Source organism: Sorex fumeus, unplaced genomic scaffold (assembly GCF_029834395.1).
Source record: "Sorex fumeus unplaced genomic scaffold, SorFum_2.1 ptg000122l, whole genome shotgun sequence".
Taxonomy (NCBI): domain Eukaryota; kingdom Metazoa; phylum Chordata; class Mammalia; order Eulipotyphla; family Soricidae; genus Sorex; species Sorex fumeus.
In genome coordinates, this window is record NW_026606179.1 from 577,070 (window position 1) to 602,801 (window position 25,732).

Consider the following 25,732-nt stretch of genomic DNA (forward strand, 5'->3'; position numbering starts at 1 on the left):
ATCCCTGAGCATCGCCGGGTGTGACCCAAAAAGCAAAAAAAAAAAAAAAAAAAATTAAAAAAAAAATTTTTAAGTACATTCTAGAGAATGTCTTGAAGTTGTCAAATTTCATGATTTCAAGTGTATAAGAATCAAAAAAGATAAGCCTTATCAAATAAAATTAAATACATATCATTTTCTCAATAATATGAAGCACATTTTGTAACAAACACTTTCTTCAATTATGACATCCTTGAAAAAATCAGTAGAAACAAAAAATTTTTCATTTATTTTGTGGCCTGGATATACCCATTAATATTCATTTTGGAGTAAATGCATATTTAAGAGATACCATTGAAATTTCCAGAAGTGACGAAAAATGGGCACACATAAAATTTTAATCTTAATCTTATGCTTAATGCTATGATGCTCAGTGGGGAAAGCAGATTAAGTTAAGTCTATGTAGTGTGAGCCAATAAAAAGACATAGTAGAGGCTAGAAAGATAGTATAGCAGGTAAGGTGCTTTCCTTGCATGGAGTCAACCCAGGATCAATCCCCAGCACCACATATGGTCGCTAGAGCCCCACCAGGAGTGACCCCTGAGTACAGAGCCAGGAGTAACCCCTGAGAAACACCAGATTTGGCCCCAAAAATAAACAAAAGTCACACATGTTTGTAGACAAGCATGGGCACAATGAAAGATTGGAAGAAATGTACCACTTTATAGCAGTGGCTATTTGTAGTAGCTGAGATTACAGAAAAGTTTAATTATTCATGTATATATTTTTCCTATACAAATGATATAAATTACTTGTGGTTTTTAAAATATGAGATCACATGTTCAGCTCAAAAAGAACCTTCTGAGAAGGGACAATTATGAACAGCTGCAGGAGCACATTAAAAGGAAAGACATTTTTGTTTTCCAGCTTTTTTTCCCTAAATAAATGAGTAGTGATCCAGGTGAGAAAACAGATCTTACTTACAAAATCAAATGTGGTTTAAGACCTATGACAAGATCTACATGATTAAAAAATATTACTTAAGAAATAATATTTTACACAAGAATTTACTTTTACAAAAGGACTATTTTAGCAAAAAAAAAAAGGAAGTATGATTCAGTTTTTTAAAGTTCTGATTTAGTTTTTCAAAAGTAGACATACTGAGATAAATCTTACATGCTAAGATTTCTTTTCTTGTAGAATATCGTACCTTACACCTACTATCTGACATCTTAGAGAAAGATTGCGCAGAGGGTAAAAGACCTTTTCCATGGCAAAGTTATCTTCTAAAAGATGAAAGCTCGGGAGGATCTTTTTTTTTTTTCTACCTGGAGTTTTTCCTCCCTGGTTTGATATATGGAAAAGAACACTGCCAAAGAGAATTTTTTTTAAAAAACCAAGCAAGCATTATGCTTTCATGCTGTTAGCTATTACCAACATTATGTGGTCCTGGGCAAAAACGCTAATCTCAAAAGATCTTACTCAACAATACAGTTCATGCCTGAACAGTTTATTTTTTCAGTACAGGAATCTATGCTAACAGCAGGCACATGTACTCACACACACATATACATACACACACGCATACATGCACACGTGCGCACACTCACCGTCTTCTCTCCCTCAGTGACTTGGGTTTCGTAGCAATATGCCAGAAGGATGTCAAGCAATCCATAGTACACCTGACAAATGGCTTTCTTATCCAGCAGGTAAGATTTATTGACAAATTTTCGCAGCTGGTATTTCTCATCTTCAGAAAAAGACACTTGAATAAAAAGCATTTAAAAATTAGATGTTTGGGAATGGAAAGATAACACAGAGGACAGGTGCTTGTCTGGCAGCAGCTGACCTGATTCAGTTCCCAGCACTGCATGTTTCCCCAAATACCCCCACGAGTGATTCCCTGAGCACAAAAGCAGGAAGGAACCCTGAGTATAGCTGGGTACAGAGCCAAAACAACAACAAATTAAATGTTTCTAAAACTCTCAGTGTGAAAGATTTGTCAAAATTAGAACTCTGATTAGAGGTACTTAAAAATTACTAAACTCTGGATATAGAAACAATTATTTCACTAGGCCCCATAATTTTATTAAGGGTTATACATTTGCTCAAGCCCTATAAGGGATAAAGAGAAAATGTCTAACTACCTAGTCCTCATTTCTAGATAACTTCCCCAACTTTCTTATCTTTGTTGCTATACTTTTCTATATTCTAGTCATCTACATATCTGAGTTGTCAACTATAAAATTAAGATAATACACCGTGGACTGGAAAATGGGTCAAGTGGCTGGAGCCATGCTTTGCATATAGTCAGACCTTTCAACACATATTTAATAGTCCCTAAGCACCGTGAGGTTCACACTCGGGGAAAAAAAAAGTAACCAAATAGATTTTTACTAGAAAAAATATGATATACCTAAATACCATGCTCTTTAAATTTTATTATTCACTTTAAAGTTCTATACAAAGTAATAATGAGACCCTGGCAACAGTCCATTTCAGTTCCCATAACATAGTTTAAAGGCACAGTATTTATTTAACATTCTTTACACATACACATAACAACACAAAAACAAAGTTTTGGGGGTTTTATTGTTTTTTTGGGGGGGCACACCCAGTGACGTTCAGGGGTTACTTCTGGCTCTGCACTCAGGAAGTACTCCTGGCAGTGCTCGAGGAACCATATGGGATACCAGGGATCAAGCATGCAAGGATAAGAACCCTACCCACTGTACCATCTCTCCTGAGTCAAAAACAAAGTTTTATATTAGCATAGCTGTAACCACATCACTCATATATACTAGACTCACAGGAAACTTCCTCCAACAGTTTTTCTCCCCTCTTCTTTTGCTTGGCACTTTCCATCTTCATCAACAGCCTCCCCCGCACTAAAACCTAGTATACTCTTCTTTACAATCATGCAGTGATACAAACATACATACAGGGAGTTTACGAATTTGCCCCCAAAAGAATTAGATCATTTCCTCCATCTAGTCTGTCTCAGTGAACAATGCCTCTGGCCAATCTTTCCAAGTAAGCTGGGACTTGAGCTAATTTTCATAAAGGAGAAAAATATTGCATGTGCTATCCAACCACTCCCCCTACTGATGGAAATTCACTTTAATTCCAGTTTTCTCCACTGCAAATAAGGCTCCAGTAAATATCCTTATCATATGTACTTGGATATTGGGGGCTTTTTTTTTTTTCACAAATAGATTCCCAAGAGTAGATTTACTGTGTCAAAAAGCAGAGTGTGCTAATCTTGCTCACAGACGACCTGGGCTCAATACCTTTGTGGCCCCTGAGCACAGAGCCAGGAGTAAGGTTTGGCCCCCCTCAAAAAAACAAAAAACCAAAACCGATAAATAAGTAATTTTTTTTCTCTAGCAATTAGAAGGGTTCATTATGTTGTTTAGTCAAGAACTGAGAAAACTGAGAAAAACGGAGGATCCTAAAATACACCGGCTTCAACTAGAGAGCAGTTATGAGAAACTCTGAGTGCATGTTGAAGACCAGGCAGAGCATCAATCAACATCCCCACCACAGATTTCCATCAGGGCCCATTTTCTAACTATCGGGAAAGCAGAAGATAGCAAACACCTTCTTTCCACAGACAGGGCCCAGAATGTATATATGTGCAGGTCACCCATTTCCTCACCATCCTGGGCTTAAGTTACAGAACAGGCAGGGCCAGGAAGTAAAAGGAATATTGTCAAGAACTGAGCAGTGTTGGTTTGCCGGCTCTTACTAACAGCAAGGGAGAGGGGCTAATAAAAGTCACTTACTTTCCTCTGCCCACTTTCTGTTCACCACAAATTAAATTGTCTTCTCAGTAGTCCCAAACCACTTTCTCGAAAGCCTTCTGCCATTTCTGCCTCTCAGGAGAAGCCTATCCTTCTCATCACAATTGGGCAAATGCCAAGAGGAGAACATAAGCCTCACATGTGATAGCCCTGCTCACAGTTTCTAGTTCTCCAAACTCACTTCTTACCGCTCAGAGGAGCCTTATTTCTTACATTTGACATGACTTCATTTTTCTGTGTTAAAGGTTTTATTTCAGACGGTTTGTAACCTATTGGGTGGGTGGATGGGGGGTTGTATGAGGAAAGAGATCTTAAATATTCTTCTGATTGTTTGTTTGGAGGTCCCACCCAATGGTGCTCGGGGCTTCCCCTGGCCCTGCACTCAGGGATCACTCTTCGTGAGGGATCATATTGGATGCCTGGGAATGAACCCAGGTCGGCCACATGTAAGGCCAGCATCCTACCTGCTGAACTATCTCTCCAGCCCCAAATCTTAAGTATTCTAATTTGAATATTAATAATATTCCTTTATCAATTAAAATATACCAAAGAAAGATTTTGTAATATACTAATTACTTTTTCAATCACATCAGAAATCCTCCCTTTAAAAACTAGAAAATACATCAAGAAGAGTAGAGACAACTAGCGCCAGTTGGGATGTGGGGATAAAGCAAGCCGTATCCACTGTTGATGGAAATGTTCTCTGGTATAGACTCTGGATAAAGAAATGTCTTAAAACACTAAGATCTGAACTTCTGTATGTTCCAGCAATTTCACTTCTTGGTATCCACCCTAAGGACCCAAAAACACTATTTCCAAAAGACATTTGGGGTTGGAGAGAGAATGGTAACCCTGATTTGGATACCCAGTACCACTGCCACATGTCACTCCTGAGCACAGTCAGGAATGTTCCCTGAGCACCACCAGATGTGCTGCCCACCCACCCAAAAAAAAGATATTTGCACTTTTCGGTTTACTGCAGTATTATTCAGAATGTTCTGGACACCGATCAAGAACAAAAGAACAGATGAGAGGCTAAGGAAACTGGCTTATGGACACAATGAAATACTCCTCTGCTATAAGAAAAAGATGAAATCATGAAATCTGATGCAACCTGGATGGAACTAGATGATATCGTGATGAGTGGAGTCAGTGAGAGGGAGAAAGACAAATGCAGACTGAAATCAAAGGATACACAGTAAGGGAATAAAAAATGGCCCGTGGTAACAGACCCTGAGAATCAGAGTATAGAACGGAATCTGCCTAGAGGGTGAATGAAAGGCAGGGGTCCCTGAGATATTGGTGGAGGTGAGTACTGGTAAATCTCAGGGCCTAAATAAAAATCGAAAAAAAAATTAAATAAAACATGAGAAGACAAATGGAAAGAAACTTCTAATAAAACTTTCTTGCTTTACTTTTAAAAAAATTTTAAATGAGTAACTTTCTGGCGAGTAACATAAAGAAATGGGTATATAGTGAAAATAAATAATGTATGTAGATGGCATGTCAAACGTGGTGGGGGTGGAAAGGGGTTTTGGTTACGCTCAGGGGCAAGCACCTTAATTCCTATACTATCTCCTCTCTGGCCCTGAGGCAAAACAGTCTCTTAAAGATGAACACTGGGCGGGGTTGGAGAGACAGAACAATGGGTAGGGCCCTTGCATTGCAAGCAGTCAACCAGGGTTCAATCCACAGCATTCCATTTGGTCCCACAAGTACCTCCAGGAGAGATTCTTGAGCGCAGAGCCAAAAATAAGCTCTGAGTAGCACCGGTTATGGCCTCAAAATTAAAAAAAAAAAAAAAGTAAAGAAAGATGATCATTTAGAGAACCAGGATAGCTCAGCAGTAGTGTTCCTGCCTTATACACATGAGGCTATGAGTTAAATCTCAACATCCTCACATACTGAAGTCAATTCAAAAATCTTGGCAGTGCGATCACAGCACTATAACCAAATACGTATGTACACCACAACCCCCACCACTGCAACAACAATCAAAAACATTTTAAAGAGAAGAGAAAGGGAAATAACTAATTTTAAAAGAAAAACATTTGGGGACAAAGTGATAGTACAGCAAGTAAGGTGTTTACCTTGCACATGGCCAACCTGAGTTCAAATACCCAGCACCCAATATGGTTCCCTGAGCACAGAGCCAGGAGTAAGTCCTGAACACAAAGCCAGGAGTAAGCCCTGCGCACCACTGGATATGTACCCTCTCTCCCAAAAGAAGATTAATGTTTAATAACACAATTAACAAGATAAACTAGCTGTGGATGGTCCCATGGGAAGGTTAACCTGAAGATCCCTTAATTTAAATATAAGGTCTCAATCATGTTAAACAATTTGACTGATGGAAACTGTATGAAGAACCACGCTCAGCGAATGAAGTGCATCAAGAATCAGGCACACTGCACTGGAGTTGAGAAAGTGTTTGAAGACTCCTAATATTTATGAAAAAGGTTTGAGATAATATTCCCTTAGGTACAATTTTTGAGATGTTCATTAATTTAGCTAATAGGAAAGTGCCAGGTGTTCACAATTATATTTCTCACTAGAGAAAAGCTTTTATACCCAAGTTGACTAATAAATATCACACAATTCAGCATCACAGAGAAACCATACCCAGAACCATTAACAACATCAACTCACATGTTTACTCCTTTATTCTTAAGCAACCAAACTTGTCTGTGTTTAAAGATTTGTGAAGACTGACCTGGGGGCCATAGTCCTAAGAGTGCATCCTCTGCAGTAAGTGGAGGGCCAGAGGTCATAGGTCATATTTCACACCAAGCCCCTAAGGAAGGTCTACTTGAAAACACTGATACATTCATGGGTGCTGAGTGCCCTAAGTCTTCCCTTAAAACATTTTTGGAGATTCAATTTGAAAAAACAATATTTTAAACCTCTTTTAGACTGTTTTTCCATTCTGTTTTGCCCTACTGAGTTTATTAATAATACATGTATGTATTTAAATTCTGAAATTCAAGCAAAGAAACCAGAAGTGATCAATAACAATAACAACGAACCAGGAAACCACTCAAGAAACTAAAAGTCCGCGATCCCTAAGGCTTTTTTATTAGAGCCGTAAATCATCTCACTCAAAGGGGGACCTGGGGGCGGGGAGTTATATACAATCAGGTCTAACCAAGCAGCGGTACTGGAAATAACGACAGACACAGTGCCAACAATCCTTGGATGATTGCCAACAAGTAACATTTGTCATGCATTTGTATGACTTAGCAATGCTACAAAGCAGCTTTGTTATAGAGTTCACAACATTTTCGTTAATTATACTTCTATAAATAATCTATAGTCAAACAAAAGCCAGCTGAAAGCTCAATTCACTGGAGGAAGAAATGGGTGCCCCGCCACTGGAGCAGATGTCCCAGGGCCACTTCCTAAAAGGATTCTTCCAAGACACAAACTGACCTTAGCACGTTTTCAAATTCTGTTTTAAGTCTTTCGAACTCCACTTCTCAAAATCTCCCTCCTAAACAAGCACCCCTATCTTCCAGCAACAGGATCTTCCAGGAAGGGGAGGTCAATTATTAAACTACACACAACCTGGCTCCCCCTTAAGGGAATGCAAGTGTATTACACTGTCCACTATTCTTTTTGGAAACAGATGGCGGGAACCAAGGAAAATGCACTGCATTCAAATCCTTGACTGGAATGGGCAGCCCCATAGCACCACAATTTTCATAGCCCATACTGACAATTAGCTCCACAGACACTGAAGCATTCATTGCAGCCCATAGATATCCCTGCTTGGAAAATGGCTGACGAGGAATGTTACTGGGTGTTGTAACACAACTTCAGTTGCCAAGATTCTCAGGCCGAGATTAACCACTGAGAGACAACCTGGGCAATGAAAGTCCATCCTTGTCATTCTGAGTTTAGTTGGATTGTGTAGCATCACACATTCCCGAATATTCCCAAGCCTTGTGTGTTTGTGTGTGTGTGTCTGTGTATATGAAAAATAAATAAATATAAAATCAATATATATAAAATCAACCTTTGAGAAGAAAGAGTAGGACCCTTACAAAACAGAAGATGTAACTGCTGTCACCCGAGGCTTGGGTCAAAACCAACGATCATAACCAAGACAAAGATAGGGAGCAAAGTTCACCAAGACAAAGAAGAATAGGGACCAGAGTTCAAAGCCAAAGGCTTACCTTGGAATTCAAATCCAGTCAACTTGCTACTTTATAAGGATGAATCAAAGATGCCAGCATGACCCCCCAAATCCTCACATTTGCACTACTAATTGTGCCTGGCAACAGCTGATGAGAAAGTCTGAAAGAGGCAGCACCCCCTGCAATGACACAGAGGGGGAAAAAAGATCTGGAGAGTAGAGAAGCACAGAGAGGAAAAGGAAGGAAAAGGATGCTGAAGCAGCACATGCTCCCAGACAGAGAACTTTCAGGTTTATTTCTTTTATTCTGGTTCAAGATACTTCACTTTATTTCTCTAAATATGGGTAATGCAAGTATTTGAGTAAGAAAATAAGGACAGTGGGGATAGGGGGAGGGAAATCCAGTTAACAAAATACCCTTAAAGCTTTAAAAAAAAAAAAAGTACAAAAATGATCATTTGACAAAGAAGCCATTCCATCCCTAACTCCACCGTCTTTGTTTTTGTTTTGTTTTTTTCTTTCAGAATCAAAATCATTTATTTTGTATTGTTTGTTATGAAAAACCGCTGAAAATGTTACAAAATATTTTCCTTAGAGGAAAGAGCTCAATACATCAAGATCCTCCATGAGCTGTATTGCGGATTCACTACCAGGATCTCACCATTCTACAAAGAAGTAATCATTGATGTCAAGAGAGGGGTTCGGCAGGGTGATACCATTTCACCGAAACTCTTCAGTGCCACCCTCGAGAACATCATGCAACGACTGGAATGGGAAGGAATGGGAGTGAAGATAGATGGTCGGCAACTACACCACCTCCGCTTTGCTGATGACATCGTTCTAATAACACCAAACATCAGCCAAGCGGCACAAATGCTGGCCGACTTTGACTGTGAGTGTGGAAAGGTAGGACGACAGATGAATCTTACGAAGACAATGTTTATGAGAAACAGCCTTGTTCCTGATGCCCCATTCACTCTCAATGGAACGACCATCTCCGAATGCAACAGCTATGTGTACCTAGGTCGAGAAGTCAACATGACAAATGACCTGGCACCCGAGCTGCGCAGGAGGAAGAGAGGGGCTTGGAACGCCTTCAAGAACGTCGAAGAATTAGCTAAGAGGACGAAGAACCTCCGGCTCCGGGCACATCTCTTTGATTCCACTGTTCTTCCTGCATTAGCATATGCCTCAGAGACCTGGGCCCTAAGCAAACAGGATGAGAACGCTATTGGGTCTCCCAAAGAGGAATTGAAAGAGCTATGCTTGGAATATCACGTCTCACTCAAATGAGAGAAAGAATCCGGAGTTCCGACATCCGTCGACGATCAAGAATCAGGGACGCTGTCTCGTTTGTCAAGGTGTCAAAAATCAGATGGGCTGGTCACGTAATGAGATTTAAAGACGACTGCTGGACTAGAGCTGTTACCGACTGGATCCCACGGGATGTCAAAAGACCGCGTGGCCGCCCACCTACCAGATGGTCAGACTTCTTCATCAAGACCATGAACGATCAGTTTGAGGCTCTTCATGTTCCCAAAGCGAACAGATGCCATTGGGCTACACTGGCACGCGACAGGGATGAATGGAGATGTTACTGGCACCCGCTTGAGCAAATCCACGACTAACGGAAAGTTAAGTGATTAAGTTAAGTGATTAAGAGGAAAGAGTGTGAAGATTGTTGTATTTTACCCAGGGGCCATTACACCCTTCTATAAGAGATCACTAACATATTGTTAAAGGTTGAGCCTTGTGTGCGTGTGTGTGTGTGTGTGTGTGTGTGTGTGTGTATTTCCCTCTAAGATTGGTTGCCTTCTACTTTAAACTCCATCAAATGTGGTGCAATGCTCTTGTAGTATGGGTGGCGTGCAGTATGAGTTTTCACACGGCCACAAATGCAGCTGCGTGGTCCAGGAATAGGTTCACTCATGGGTGATGCTAGGCCTGAGCATGTGGAGAGCCACTGTGATCATGGCAGCGGTTGAATGCTGCAGGTTTTCGGCTGCTGGGGAGGGGTCTCACCCGTCCCCCTCCAGGGCACCCTGAGTGAAACAGCCTGGTGCAAGGGTCTGGCAGTATGGTTATGGCATGTGTCCTCCACCACCTTTGATCTTGCCCTCTAATAAAAATTTCTACAGCATGAAAAGGGTTTTAAATATACTGTCTCATAGAAAGATTGCATTCATCTGGGGAACATAAAGTAACAAAATAGGAGACTAACACTCAAGAGTGGCCGAGATTAGTACCAGGAAGTTTGCTCCATGGCTTGGAGGCCAGCCACACATGCTAGGGGAAAAGGGAGCTCAGATAGAGAAGGGGGCACCAAATAAGGGGTGTTGGGAGGATCCTCCCAGGATGGGAGAAGCATGCTGAAAGTAGACTAGAGACCAAACATGATTGCCACTCAATGCCTCTTTTGCAAACCACAACACACCAAAGGAGAGAGAGAACAAAAGGGAACGCCCTACCACAGAGGCAGGGTGCGGTGGGGGTGGGTGGGAGGGATACTGGGATCTGTGGTGGTGAGAAATGGGCACTGGTGGAGGGATAGGTATTTGATCATTGTATAATTGAAACCCAAGCACAAAAATTTGTAAGTCTACAACTGTACCTCATGGTGTTTCACTAATAAAAATTAAATAAACAAATAAATAAATAAATATACTGTCTCATTCAGTCCCACAGACAGCTTGATGAGGTAGATATAAGATTTCCAAAGCAACCCTAGAGACTGCAAGATCACAGTCAGCCTAGCGAGGAGCAAAACTTTCAATTCCAGTCCCATGTTTACTCTCGATCCTATACTTACTCTATCCTCGACACATTTAGAAGAGGCACTTGCTGCACAACACAGACTTCAAGTTCTCCATGAGATCACAAGCCCTTGCTATTTTAAACAATGATCTTTAGAAGGAATCACTGTGTTCATTTATAACAACAAAAATACAACTGTCCTCCCGTTGTTCATCGATCTGCTCGAGCGGGCCCAGTAACGTCTCCATTGGAGACTTTTGTTGTTATTGTGTTAGCAGTCACAATTATCCCTAATGCCTCAATTAGGCTACTCACCACAGATCAGTTGAAGATGAAAGGTCAACCAGGTTAGAGGTTAAACGGATAGACTTGTTTCATCTCCTGCTAAAATTATATACCAAGCACTAATTCAAAGTTATGCTAAGAATCACAAGGAAAGCCTTCTCTGATTTTTAGGCAACTAGCTCACCCTTGTGGACAGAAAACTTAACTTCACAACCACAAATTTCTTCCTCTTCCCCTCATCAAAATGCAACACTAAAATTGGGGAAACTCAAAAGGAGAATTGATGATTTAAGTTTAAGCAAATTTTTTGAGCAGATCTACAGAGCATGCACAATTAACCCATATAAACTGTATTAGTCATTCAGTAGCCTAAAATCTATCTGTAGAGTGGGACATTCCTGAAAGGACTAAAATCAAACACCAACAACATACTGTCATTTATAAGTGAGTTTCTGTGGTGCAGTAGAGGAAAATTTCTAAAAGATTATAGCAGCAATTGTTCCACCTGGTAGAAAACACCTAAATGCTGATTTATGTTATGAAGGTGTCATTCTAATTTACAGGCTTCAAGCATACTGTCCACTTAAAACAGGTGGTAATGAGAGAACCGTTAAGAAAGGGCTCTATGTGAAAAACATTAGGCTAAGTACTAAGGCTGATATAGTGTCTCCTATGGATCTGTTGAACACATACCCCCACCTCCCTAGCTTTCACTGGTAAAACTCAGGTCCACCTATAATCTGCAAGGGACAGTTACTCCTGCTTCCTCATAGAGCCACTTGTGAAAAAAATGGGGGGAAGGACATATAAGCCATTCAATAAACTGAATGAAAACTGAGTGTTTCTCACCATTATTAAAACCCAAGTGCATTTACCACAGAGGAATATTCACGTCTCAAACTCTATTCAAAAACTTCAAATGTCCTGGTGTACATGTCCTTAGATTGACTTCAAAATATTTTACTTTTTATTTTCCACTGTTTTGTTTTTGGCCACATCTGGCAGTGCTTAAGGCTTACTCCTGGCTCTTTGCTCAGAAATCACTCCTGGCAGTGTTCTGGGAACCATATGTGGTGCTGGGGATAGAACCCCAGTCAGTCGTATGCAAGTAAGTGCCCTGCCTGCTGGCCTCAGATAAGTCTTACTGTACTATCTCCCTGATCTAATTATTAAGAGGCATTTTCCAGTTGGGGTAAGATCCCATTTCCAAAACTAGCAAACTAAAATAGTATCTTTGTTCTGTGAGGCAATTACAACTGAATGCTTTGTAACATGGAAGACAGTAAACAAATGAGTGTGACTGAATTTCTTACCTATTGCATCGTGATTTTCTTGATTCTTTCCCAAAGAGGCTACCATTTTCGAATATATATCAGTCCACCATGGATTATACTTCAAAACCTGTTCAACCGCCTCATCTTCGAAAAAGTCAGCTCTGGTCGGGGAGTGGAAAAATGGAATGTTACCAAGATGTGCTGGTTCTCATTGTTGAAAATGTTATCGTAAGTCACCACATTTGCACTAAAAAGAGATTGTTAATTCAAAGCATACTTCAAGAAAAAACTGAGCACTACATTAACTTCCTTTGTGGATGACAATCACCAAAGGAAATGGAGGTAACACTGCACTAAGGGACATAGTTGATCCTTGAAATGCAAATTATGTGGAATACCTGCCCCAGATGCAGTCCATCCCATTCAGTCACAGAGGTAAGTGATGGAGAAGACCTGGAAACTTACAACCTAGCAAGTGTGTCAGCAAGCAGCTTGAATTTTGGTCTGGTTACAATAAAAGAAAGACACTTTAAACCCCACCAGCGAGAAAAACAGCAGTAAGAAATTCAGAGACAGTATATCTACCAAATGAGTAAGCACGCATATACAGTCTTTTCTTAGCATGTATACTCATTTTCTACCTGGGCGCACATTATTTAGCTAATTAATCTTAATTCCATTCTCTAAAAACAGAGAAAAAGATAAAAGCAGTCTTTTTGTAAGGATGAGACAGTTACTTCTCCTGCAGATTACTTTCTCAGTTTTAAACTGAAGAACAGGGACCTAGAGAAAGTACGATAGTTAGGGCACATGCATAGCATGTGTCTGACCCAGGTTCTATCACCTGTACCACATAGTTGAAGTCATTCCCCCAGCACCAAGCATCACCTGGGCACAGCCCTAAGAGGCCCCCAAATACCTCCAAGTGCAGTCCTGGAGGTTCCAAGCATTGCTGGGGTGGCTCAAGTAACCCCTGACACTATAAGGACCAGCACCACCACATCCTTAGGACCTGGCATTAACACACTGCTCAAGCTGACCAAGAAGCACTGGTGGGGCCCCTGAGCTCCTGAGAACTATAGTTGCTGGAGAGGGGTCTAATAAAAAAAAGTAACTACTACACTCAAATATACTTCTGGAGGACACTTATTCAGAAATTATGCTGAATTATGCTACTTGCACTTGAAGCTATAAATTGGTTTTGGGAGGGGGGAATGACAGAATGTATAACTTATGATGAAACACTCATTTATAGTTTAGTTAATAAGAACTTCAAGAAATTGTTTTGATAAATTGCACTTTCTAGCTGACATATTTTTAACCTTAAATACTTTTTTCTTTCAAGTGAAATATGGAAATCTCTTAAAACTTCTAAGGAACACAGATAACTTTCTGAGTTCTTCATATGTGACACAAGTACTGCCCTAAAGGCTCTTCATCAATTACTCGCAGAATCCTCCCTCCATAGGTAGAGGATACTATTAATACTACTATTATTTAACATGGATCGAAACTGAGAATCCAACAAGTTATTGGTCAGGGTGAAGGTCAAAGGAAAACAAAATGTAGCTAGGATTTGAATTCACTTAAGTCTTACTTGGTAATCCAAGATCCTTTTTGTTATGGCGATGCTCAGGAGTTACTCCTGGCTCTGATCTCAGGAATTACTTCAGGCTGTGTTCAGGGAACAATATGGGATGCCAAGGATTGAACCCAGGTCAGCCATGAGCAAGGCAAGCACCTACCTGCTATACTATCTCTCCAGCCTCCTGTAGCCCTAGATCTTAACCAAAAGAAACATTTCCATTTCATCTCGAGAAAATGCATTTTAAACATAGATGCATATATGGACATACTGGACAAGGTCAAATGGTAATCATCTTAATACAGTAACTCCCAATACCTTTATTTTTCAGCTGGATAAGGCCCAGGGGACTAGATCAAAGAGTTACATGATAAACTAAACATGCTAAGAGTCAATTTTCTGGCAATGCATCCCTTTCTCCTTGAAAAAAAGGGAAAATATTTTCAGTTGGGTTTCTACTATAAACTTTCATCCACAAAGTTTTTCTGGGAAATGAATTTCAAAAGGATAAGCAATAAGAGCTAAATGGCTAAGTGTTAGTAAGCTGATAAAAACCACTGACTCTGAGCCCTGATCCACACTCCCCAGCAGACACTGGGGTTACATTACAGGACATAGACAATGTGATCCTTATGACACCAACTCTCAAACAGAAACAAAGAACAGGTGCTATGTTGATGACACAAGAATCTGCACAAAATGAAGCTTGGGTGACAGGTAAGTTCTCCCCCCAAAAACAAATGCAATTTAACAGCTTTGAAGGATAACTAATATTAACCAGATTAAGAAAGGTGAGAGAATACTCTGAATGAAAGAACAGTTATTAAAGGGAAGAAAACAAGATGGTACATTTCAGTGAACAAAAAGCTAATAACTGACAACCATCTTGCAAGCCATATTTAAAAAAAATAAATCTAGAGTATTTTTATCCCTAACAACAGCTGAACTTTATAAACTTACGTTGAGGACACTGCATGTTTTAGAAACATCACTCTCACTACAGACTGAAAGCTACAAGGACAAACACATTCCAGGACAGAAAAATAGTAGAGAAAGGAAGACACTTGCCTTGTATGCACTGGTCCAGAGTTCAATCTCTGGTACTGAACAGTCTCCCAAGCACCACTAGGGGTCACTCCTGAGTGCAGAATGAGGAACATCCCCAGAAAACCACTGGGGACAGGGAGAGCTCAGTGGCTCAAAGGATGCCAAACAGGCTTTGCATGCAAGTGGCCTGAGTTTGATCCCTGGCAGTAGGTGGTCCCCTGAGCACCACCAAAAATTACCCATGAGCTGGGTCGGGAGACTTAACATTGTCAAAATGGCAATACTACCAAAAGCATTGTATAAATTCAATGCAATCCCTATAAGGATACCCATGACATTCTTCAAAGAAATGGAGCAAACACTCCTGAAATTTATATGGAACAATAAGCCCCCACGAATAGCTAAAGCAATTCTTGGGAAAAAGAAAATGGGAGGAATCAACCTCCCGAACTTCAAACTGTACTACAAAGCAGTAATAATTAAAACAGCATGGTACTGGAACAAAGGCAGAACTGCAGACCAATGGAACAGGGTTGAATACACTGACATCTTTCCTCAATCATATGCTCATCTAATCTTTGATAAAGGTGCAAGTAATGTGAAGTGGAGTAAGGAAAGCCTCTTTAATAAATTGTGTTGGCATCACTGGACGGCTACATGCAAAAAAATAGGCTCAGAACTCTGCCTAACACCATGTACAAAAGTAAGATCAAAATGGATTAAAGACCTCAACATCAGACCAGAAACCATAAGGTACATTGAAGATAAAATTGGCAAAACCCTCCATGACATTGAAGCTAATGGTATCTTCAAAGATGCCACGCCACTGGCCGAGCAAGTGAAAACAGAGATAGATAAATGGGACTATCTTAAACTAAGAAGCTTCTGCACCTCCAAAGAAACAGTGACCAAAATACAAAGACAGTCTACAGAATGGGAAAGGATATTCACCGAATACACATCTGACAAGGGGTTGATATCCAGGATATACAAAATACTGGTTAAACTCCACAAGAAGAAAACATCCAACCCCATCCAAAAATGGGGCAATGAAATGAACAGAAACTTTCTCAAAGAAGAAATCCGAATGGCAAAAAAGCACATGAGAAAATGCTCTACATCATTAATCATCAGGGAGATGCAGATCAAAACCACAATGAGATACCATCTCACACCTCAGAGACTAGCCCACATTCAAAAGAACAAAAGCAACTGATGCTGGCGTGGATGTGGCGAGAAAGGGACACTCCTTCACTGTTGGTGGGAATGTCCACTGGTTCAGCCCTTCTGGAAAACAGTATGGACGATTCTCAAAAAATTAGAAATTGAGCTCCCATTTGACCCAGCAATACCACTCCTGGGAATATATCCCAGAGAGGCAAAAATGTATAGTCGAAGTGACATCTGCACTTGTTTGTTCATTGCAGCACTCTTTACAATAGCCAGAAACTGGAAGAAACCTGAGTGCCCAAGAACAGATGACTGGTTAAAGAAACTTTGGTACATCTACACAATGGAGTACTATGTAGCTCTTAGAAAAGATGAAGTCATGAAATTTACATACAAGTGGTACAATATGGAAAGTATCATGCTAAGCGAAATGAGTCAGAAAGAGAGGGATAGACATAGAAAGATTGCATTCATCTGGGGGATATAAAGTAACAAAGTATGAGATTAATACCCAAGAATAGCTGAGATCAGCACCAGGAGGATTACTCCATAACTTAGAGGCCAGCCGGGTATCCTAGAGGAAAGGGCAGTTCTGATAGAGAAAGGAGCACCAAATAAAGGATGTTTGGAGGATCCTCCCAGGAGGGGAGATGCATGTCGAAAGTAGACTATGGACTGAACATGTTTGCCACTCAATGCCTCTTTTGCAGACCACAACACCCAAAAGGAGAGAGAGAACACAGGGGATTGCCCTGCCACAGAGACAGGGGGGATGGGGGGATGGGGGTGGGAGGGATATTATCCATGGTGGTGGAAAATGGGCACTGGTGGAGGGATGGGTATCTGATCATTGTATAATTGAAACCAAAACACAAAAAATTGTAAATCTACAACTTTAAAAAAAAATAAAATACAATAAAGGGAAAAAAAATAAAGTTAAAAAAAAAATTACCCATGAGCATAGAATTGGAAGTAACCCCTGAAGCATAAGGTGTGGCCAAAAATATTTTTTTAAATACCAAAAAATAGAGACACCTATAGGAAAAAGAATAATGGTAATTTAGAACAGGATAGTAGCAGAGGACACAGAGCAAAATGAACAGATCTAGATAGAAGCTAGAATCCTCAGGCTACAGGTGCGAAGGCTAAGGTCCTCAGTAAGGGAGTCTGGTTTCAGTAACTCAGCTGACCACAGTGCCACTTACTCAGACAGGGACTGAAAAGATCAGCAGACAGCACTGCTTGAGTTTGCCCCAGGTACGAGCAGAACTTGGTGACTCAGGACTTTGGGTTCAATGGGACCGGGAGCAGAGATCCTTTGCTGTTTTCCCCTATCTCCAGTGATCCAGAGGTCACGCCCATAAGCCACCTCTTGCCAGCCTTGTCATCAGCCGCCATCCAGATCGAACACCTTTTTTCTCCCAGAAGGGAGCAACATGATGCCCACCATAGCCATGTTACCAAACCCCGCATCAGACTGTTTCACTCAGGGCAGCCCAGAGGAGGACGGGTAAGAGCCCTCCCCATCCCAAAGGACCCAGCCCCAGCAGCCGAAAAAATCCACTACCCAAAATCCATCATGCTCAAGACTGCTCCCCACACCCTCAGTCTGAGCATCACTCATGAGTGAACCTATTCCTAGACCGCGTAGCAGAATTTGTGGCCGCACAACACATCATAAGACACTCCCTACCCATTCTCCAAGAGTACCACACCATATTTGATGGGGATCAAATAGCAGGCAACCAATTATAGAGGGATTGGTATATATTTATATTTTCTTTTTTTTAAAAATATTTTCAGATGTATATATGGAAGTTCACATCACTCAACCTTTAACAACAAGTTTGTGATATCCTAAAGAAGGTCTTAATGGCCCCTGCCAAAATAGAGCAATCTTCACAGTAATTTCCTCTATGGAAACTTTTTTGTAGTCTTCTCAGCTGTTTTTCATAACAAAAAATACAAAATATATTATTTCAGTTGGGACAGGGATTGGGACTTGGGAAGGAAACATCCCAAATATGGGTGGAGGGAAAAAATATAATTGTAGAGACTGGTGTCTGAATCTTAAATGTAATCAAATATTGTGAACTACCTTACAAATTTTTTTTTAAAAGCTTGAGTTTGCAGCACTTTTTTAGGGGAGAGAGAAAAAAAGAAAGAGAGAGAGAGAGAAAGAGAGAGAGGAGGAGGAGACAGGGAGGGAGGGAGGGCTGTCAAGCAGGTTTTTATCAGTTAGAACAGAACAGACTCATCCATGGAGAACTGGCAGAGGAATAGAGCCAGGAGAAAGATGATTTAAACCCCCCAACACAAAAATTGACTGTAGAACAGTATCTCTACTACTAAGGTTTCAATGACTGTTTTGAATAATATCTCATTTATATAGTCCCAATGATTATAAATGGTGATGGTTCATTCTTTACACTGTCCATTATTTAGGATTTTTTTGAACAAAATCTGAGATTTACTGAGTTTTGTCTGTTCCAAAATCAATTATTTCCAAGCTGTTAAATATCCTGAATTTCACAGGTACTTGATGAGTGTAGGGAGATTAAGATTACAGACTCACTCCTGCCTCCAGGCCTCCAGAATTTAATGGCACCATGGACACAAAACCAGAGTGTTCTAAAACAGTAAGGAGAATGAGATGAGACAGGAAACAATGGAGCATTTCCTCGGCCAGTCTAGGGAAATTGGGTGGCAGTAGGAAGACTGAGATCAGTTTTACAGGATAAGGAAAAAATACTTCAGTAAGAGTCCGAGCAATAGCACAGTGGAGAGGGCATTTACTTTACACATGGCCAACCTAAGTCAGTCCCTGGCACCACAGGTGGTTCCGCAGCATCACCAGGAGTAATTCCTAAGTGCAGAGCCAGGAGTAGGCTTTGAGCATTGCTGGGGATGGCCCCAAAACAAAACAAAAAATTTGCTTCGGGTAAGATGGGACCAGGGAGAAAAGACCTGGCAAACGAAAACTACAAGTAGGAAGTATGTGAGAAGCAAGTGGGGAGAGAAGTTTGAACCTTCAGTACTGTCACAACAGTAAATATAGGTGGGGAATGGAAACCAGGAAGCGACATCCAGGCAGAGTGCAGAGAAGGTTCTGTGCCATGTGGAAGAGTTAGGAGCTTATGCTTCAGCAATAAATAATCCCAGTAAGGATGTAAGCAGTTTCATTGTTAGTACATATGACCTTGTACTGGTAGTTTTACAGCTGATGGATTTACAGAAGATAGGAGGTCACAATGCCAATTAGTCTAACTGTAATAAGTTAGACACAGATGAGGGCCAGAAACCAACGGAGTGAAAGAAATGGTGAAGAGATATATGGCTCAACTTCACGATTGATTGGAAATGTGAAATAAGAAAGAAGTCAAAGATGAATTTCAAGTGACTAAGTTAAAAGACTGCAGTGAAAGGTGGGGTACTGAACCAAGTCAAAAGGAAGACTTTACAGGTATGTGATAAAATAGTGGAATCAGGAAAATGCCTGCTAGCCCTCACAGTTCTTGGCTATATTAATCACTACTGAATACTATCTCTTGACCACTAGAATGGAAGCCCCAGGAATGCAGCCCGCTGTGGGTAGCCGTCATACCCTCCGTGCTGTTTGCCACACTGCTTGGCCATTCAAACACGTAACCGCCAAGCAAACAAGTGCACACATGGTAGAATGGAACAATGACATTTTCTTCTCAGGCTCTTTCCTAAGCTTAGTATCTAGACAGAGAGCATCCTTGGAAGTCAGCAATTCTCTTCTTCAGTTCAGCGCTACTGGAGAACTCAGTCCATCCCCAAGGCTTATACCATCTTCTTTAACAAACTGACAGCAGTGTAAAATTACAATTCAAATTGATTCCCCAGATGCTAACTCATCACTTTTATGCTTTTTCTTCTCTGTAGCTATATTAAACATTGTCTACATTCTTTGATATGCTCCCAAAGTAGGAAACAGTCAAGATTTTATGAATTACAGTAAATATGCTGGCAATTAAAAACAATCTGCCTGGGAAAGGAAGGGAAAAAAAACAAACTCACAGCATGAAAATTATGCAAACTTGATTATTGTAAGTAAAAAAGGAAGAGGCCTTCAAACCATTCTAAGGTTAAAATAATATTCACAAGAAACAGGGGAGGTGGAGTTGGAGTGATAGTACAATGGGTAGGGCACTTGCCTAGCACACAGTTGACCTGGGTTCAATCCCCAGCAACCCATATGGTCCCCTGTGAACCACCAGGAGTAATTCCTGAATGCAGAGCCTGAAGTAACCCCTGAGAGCTGCCAGGGGGTACTCCAGGGTGCTCCCTGCCCTCCCAGAAATATATTTATATATTATATGTATCCACAAGGAATGATAAGTGACAGTGTATAATCAAAATGAATGTGTTCTGCTGGACTGACAGCAAACCATCAGAAAAAATAAGTAAGTCACACTCTTAACATTCAGTTTTTCAATGACTAAATACAGAGAGAGCCCACGGAATGGGAAAGAATATTTACCCAACACCCACACGATAAGGGGTTAATATCCAGGATATACAAGACATCAGTAGAATTGTACAAGAAAAAAACCTCCAACTCCATCAAAAATCGGGAGAATAAATGAACTGAAGCTTCCTCAAAAGAAATACAAATGGCCAAAAGGCACATGAAAATATGTTGTACGTCGCTAATTATCAGGGAAATGCAAATCAAAACAACAATGAGATATCTCACACCACAGAGACTGGCACATATCCAAAAGAACAAGACCAACCAGTGCTGGCGCAGATGTGGGAAGAAAGGGACTCTCTTTCACTGTTGGTGGGAATGCGGACTTGTCCGGCCTTTTTTGGAAAAAAAATGGGCATTTCTTCAAAAACTAGAAATTGAGCTTCCATATAACCCCTCAATACCACTCCTGGAATATATCCCAAGGATGCAAAAAAGCACAGTAGAAGTGACACCTGCACCTGTACGCTCACTGCAGCACTGTTCACAATAGCCAGAATCTGCAAACAACCTAAGTGCCCAAGAACAGGTTGGTTAAAGAAACTATGGTACATCTACACAATAGAATACTATGCAGGTGTTAGAAAAGATGAAGTCATGAAATTTGCTTATAAGTGGATGGTCATGGAGACTATCATGCTAAATGAAATGAGTCAGAAAGAGAGGGATAGACATAGAATGACTGCATTCATTTGTGGAATATAAAATAACATGAGACTGATACCTAAGGACAGTAAAGACAAGGGCCAGGTATATTACTCCATGGTTAGCAGCCTGCCTTGTTTGAGCTGGGGGAGAAAGCAGCTGGAATAGAAAAGGGATAACTAAGTCAATGATGATTGGAGGGATCGTTTGGGATGGGAGATGTGTGCTGAAAGTAGATAAAGAACCAAACATGGCAGCTTCTCATCTATACTGCAAACCATAATGCCCAAAAGTAGAGAGAAAGGGGGAAATCGTCTGCCACAGAGGCAGGCGGAGCAGTGGGATTGGGGAGGAATACTGGGGACATTGGTGGTGGAAAATGTGCAGTGGTCGAGGAATGGGTATTTGATCATTGTATGACTAAAACTCAAACATGAAAGCTTTGTAACTATTTCACAGTGATTCAATTAAAAAAAAATTCAGGTTTTTTTAGCATCTAATTTCATTTCATTTTTATAACATTCTGACTTCACAGATGAAATTTAAAACTAATAGCAGTCCAAGGTTATTTAAATGTGCCCTTGCAATATATAAATTTGGGGACTGGAGAGCTAGTAGAGTGGGTAAGGTCCTTGCATTGCATGTGGCCAACTTGGGTTTAATCCTCAGCACCACATATGGTCCACCGAGACCAGCCAGAAGAATACCTGAGTGCCACCAGGTGACCAAAATTCAAACATACAAAAAAATACATACCCTTTTTTTGTTTGTTTGTTTTTTGGGTCACAACAGGCAGTTCACAGGGGTTACTCCTGGCTCTGCACTCAGGAGTTACTCCTGGCTGTGCTCAGGGGACCATATGGGATGCTGGGAACCGAACCCGGGTCGGCCACGTGCAAGGCAAATGCCCTACCCACTGTGCTATCTCTCCAGCTCCCCGACCGTTTGTGTGTGTGTGTGTGTGTGTGTGTGTGTGTGTGTGTGTGGAATCCACTTACTACACTGTATCCTGCATTGGGTAAAATTCAACTGAGCTACCCTTAAGCTCTTCCAAACTGGAGATGAGATTTTTTTTTTAAGAACACGGTTTTAAGAACAACATGAAAGTCACCACTATAACATATATTGTATTGTAACTGTCAAAGAATAATGTGTATAGGGGTGTAAGCCATAGTACCATGGGTAGGGAGCTTGCATAACATACCACCAATTCCCCACCACCCTCTGCCCACCTGGAGTGATTCCTGAGCTCTGAACCAGGAGTAAGCCCAAGGATCACTGGGTGTGGAAAAAACAATAAATAAATAGTAATGTTATGATGTAAACAATGTATTGTCTGCAGGGTGGATAATGAATTTAAAGTAAATCTTTTGGGGGTATGGTGCCACCAGCAGGTCAACCTATACCTGCAGGGCGAGTGCATCACAGCAGCCTGATGGTGCCTTCACACTTCCAGATACCCCAAAATTGCTGCTGTGCCTTTGGTCAGACCCCAACAACTTCGGGCCAAGTTTATCAAGAAATTAAATGGTCAAAAGTTAGGTATGTGGGAGCCACACCCACAAACCACCTCCAGCTCAGCTATATAAGCTCATTTATTGACCTTATTTCAGAGACCCATAAGTCTCGAAAGAGATCAAAAGACAGCAGTTAGGGCAGTTAGGACCAGTGGCTCACAGTTAGGGCCGGTGATGCGGAGCAATGTGGGCGAGCAGGCACACCCTGCAGGGCATATGCCAATAGTTTATTTCTCTGGAAAAGATGGAAACAAGGGCCATGATTTAAAGACACATAAAGCGATCTCTGAACCAAGCAGCTCACTACGGAGATGCCTCTGAACTTTAAGCCAGGCCAACTTCACTGGGGTGCCTCAGACAGGGGCAGGCGTTGTCCCTCCGCCTGTCCCCTAAAACCCCGGCAGCCGCCAACTTCCAGAACCCAATGAGAAGTGCAAGTACACAGGTTCAGTGACAACGAACTCCAGGCCTCAAGGGATAGGGGATGGGCTGGTCCCTCTCAATATGCCTTTCTCCACCGTCACTATGGGACTCTGGAAGTCATGCCCACAAACTGCCTCCAGCTGCTACTTAAGCTCCTTAAGGATCCAGAGACACACAGAAGAATCTCCAAACTGAGCAGCTCACTGCAGAGATGCCTCCAAACTTTAAGCCAGGACAACTTCACCAAGGTGCCTCAAACAGGGGCAGGCGTCGTCCCTCTGCCTTTCCCCTAAAAATCCCAGCAGCCACCAGCTTCCAGAACCCAATGAGAAGTACAGGTTGTCTTCACCGGGGCACCTTGAAGGAGGGCAGTCTGAGTTTCCCTCCCCACCCCAAAAAGAACCTAAAGAGCCGAAAACCTCCAGAACCCAACCACTGCAATGCCCAAGGCCATTCTCCACACACGTTCTGACAAGCCTCACCCAAGAGGGTGCGAGCCTCCCTCAAGATGGGATGAACCTCACCCAACAGTGGACCAGCAGGAAAACCCAGATACGCTAAAACCCGTGACTAAGATCTCCAAGCCCGCTTGGATCAGGACTGGGCCTCCTCCCCCCAGGTCCCTAGTTTTCCAGTAGCTTGGCAGTCACACCCACAAACTGCCCAGGTGCCATGTAATCTCATCAACAGCCAAGACCCAGAGAGAATATACTAAAGCTCCCAGAAGAGAATGTCCTGACCCCACCCCAGGCTGTCTTCACCGGGAAATCTTGGAGGGGGGCAGGTTTAGTTTCCCTCCCTGTCTAAAGGAAAACCCTGGCAGCCGAAAACCTCCAGAACCCAACCACTGCCATGCCCAAGGCCACTCTCCACACACTTGGATGAGCCTCACCCAAGAGGGAACAAGCTCACCTAAGATGGGATGAATCTCACCCAACAGCAGACCAGCAGGAAAACCCAGTTATACAGGAACCCGTGACACCAAGCCCACTTGCATCAGGACTGGGACTCCTCCCCAAAGGTCCCCAGTTTTCCAGTAGCTTGGCAGTCACACCCACAAACTTCCCCCAGCGCCATGTAATCTCATCAAAGGCCAAGAGCCCCACAGACTATAAACTAAAGCTACCGGAAAAGACCAGACACAGAACTTCCTGAACATTCTATTCTATCCATAACGAGCAATACAAAACAAATTGCCTAGCACTGCCTTTCCGGCAGGTTTGAGTGGTGGTGGGACTGGTGTCAATATATCAAATGTAACCAAAGCAGAGAGAGTATGGGGGAAATTATCTGCCACACAGGCAGGGGAAGGGTTGGAATGGGGGGTGGAGGGAGATTGGGGATTCTGATGGTGGAAAATGTGCACTGGTGGAGGAATGGGTGTTCGATGATTGTATGACCGAAGCTCAAACACGAAAGCTTTGTTACTATCTCACGGTGAATCAATAAAAAGGGGAAAAAATAATAATAAAATAAAATTAACATTCTGAATAAAAAAGGGCATGTGGAGTTCAATTCAATTAGCTTAATTAATGATTGAATAAATAGCAGTACTCCTATATAAAAATAATAATAATAAAGTAAGTCTTTTTCTCTTTTCCCCATTGAGAAAACATTCATCCACCCACACAGCCCCAAAGAGTTAAAAATTCTTTTTGACCCTACCTAGTTAAAAATTTAACTCCAGCTTTACCATCCAGCTTAAAATTTTGGGTTTTCTGGATCACAAGGCCACATTCATAGCCATGCCATGTGGTATCTTCAAACTTTGCAACACCGATGATCCGGTAGTGGCACACCAGAGTAGGAGGACATTAACAGTAGAAGGCAACCAATTCAGCTAATGAAACAATACTGAAGGCTTAACTTATAACAACATTTTAGTAATCCCTCAAACAAAGACTTAGAGTCTCCATGACGAGATACAACAACTTACATTAATTTTCTTCTAAGGAAATATTTTTGATCATTCCGTTAGCAATTTATTGGTAACAAGAATTATAAAATAAATTATTGTGGGCCTCCCCTGTGGCAAGGATGGTTGGGAAAACTGGAGACAATGATGAAGGGAAGGTGATGGTGGCGGGATTGATGCTGGAATACCAAATTCCTGTAACAAATCATCACGAACAACCTTGTAAACCAAGTGCTTAAATAAAGTGTAGGGAGAAATGTGTGTGTGTGTGTGTGTGTTAATGAGACTAGGCATTTTATTATATTGTATTATGGTTTTAACTTTCTTATTTACTTAGGTTTAAATTATTTAGCTATCACAAACTGGTTCTTACTGACTTATTTTCTAATCATTCTATTTGTCATTTCTTTAAGTTTTGTTGGAGTAAGCAATAAAAAGTAAGTATTTTATGTGACTATGGGGACAGATTGGGATTGGGAGGGAAACTGAGGACACTGTTGGAAGGAAGGTCTCACTGGTGGTGTTGGAACACTAAGTGCCTGAAACAACTGTATTATGAATAACTTTGTAAATCATGGTGTTTTAATAAAAAACAGATATACAAAATAAAATCATCATGGGAAATGTAAAGATTTTCACTTGGGATTTGGGTTAGTCAGTAAATGAGTAATTCAAAAATTACAATAAGGACGAGAGAGATAG

At 41.3% G+C, this 25,732-nt stretch overlaps 1 protein-coding gene across 1 annotated transcript in view; it reads right to left on the reverse strand.

Annotated features, from left to right (window-relative positions):
• The window catches only part of SHQ1 (SHQ1, H/ACA ribonucleoprotein assembly factor), a 133,311-nt gene that overhangs the window by 85,604 nt on the left and 21,975 nt on the right, over positions 1-25,732 (reverse strand). The window contains exons 6-7 of the mRNA XM_056137152.1: positions 12,270-12,391; positions 1,590-1,744 (exon numbers count right to left, since the gene is read on the reverse strand). Of these exons, the coding sequence (XP_055993127.1) occupies positions 1,590-1,744; positions 12,270-12,391 (277 nt within the window). The remainder of the gene's footprint in view (positions 1-1,589; positions 1,745-12,269; positions 12,392-25,732) is intronic.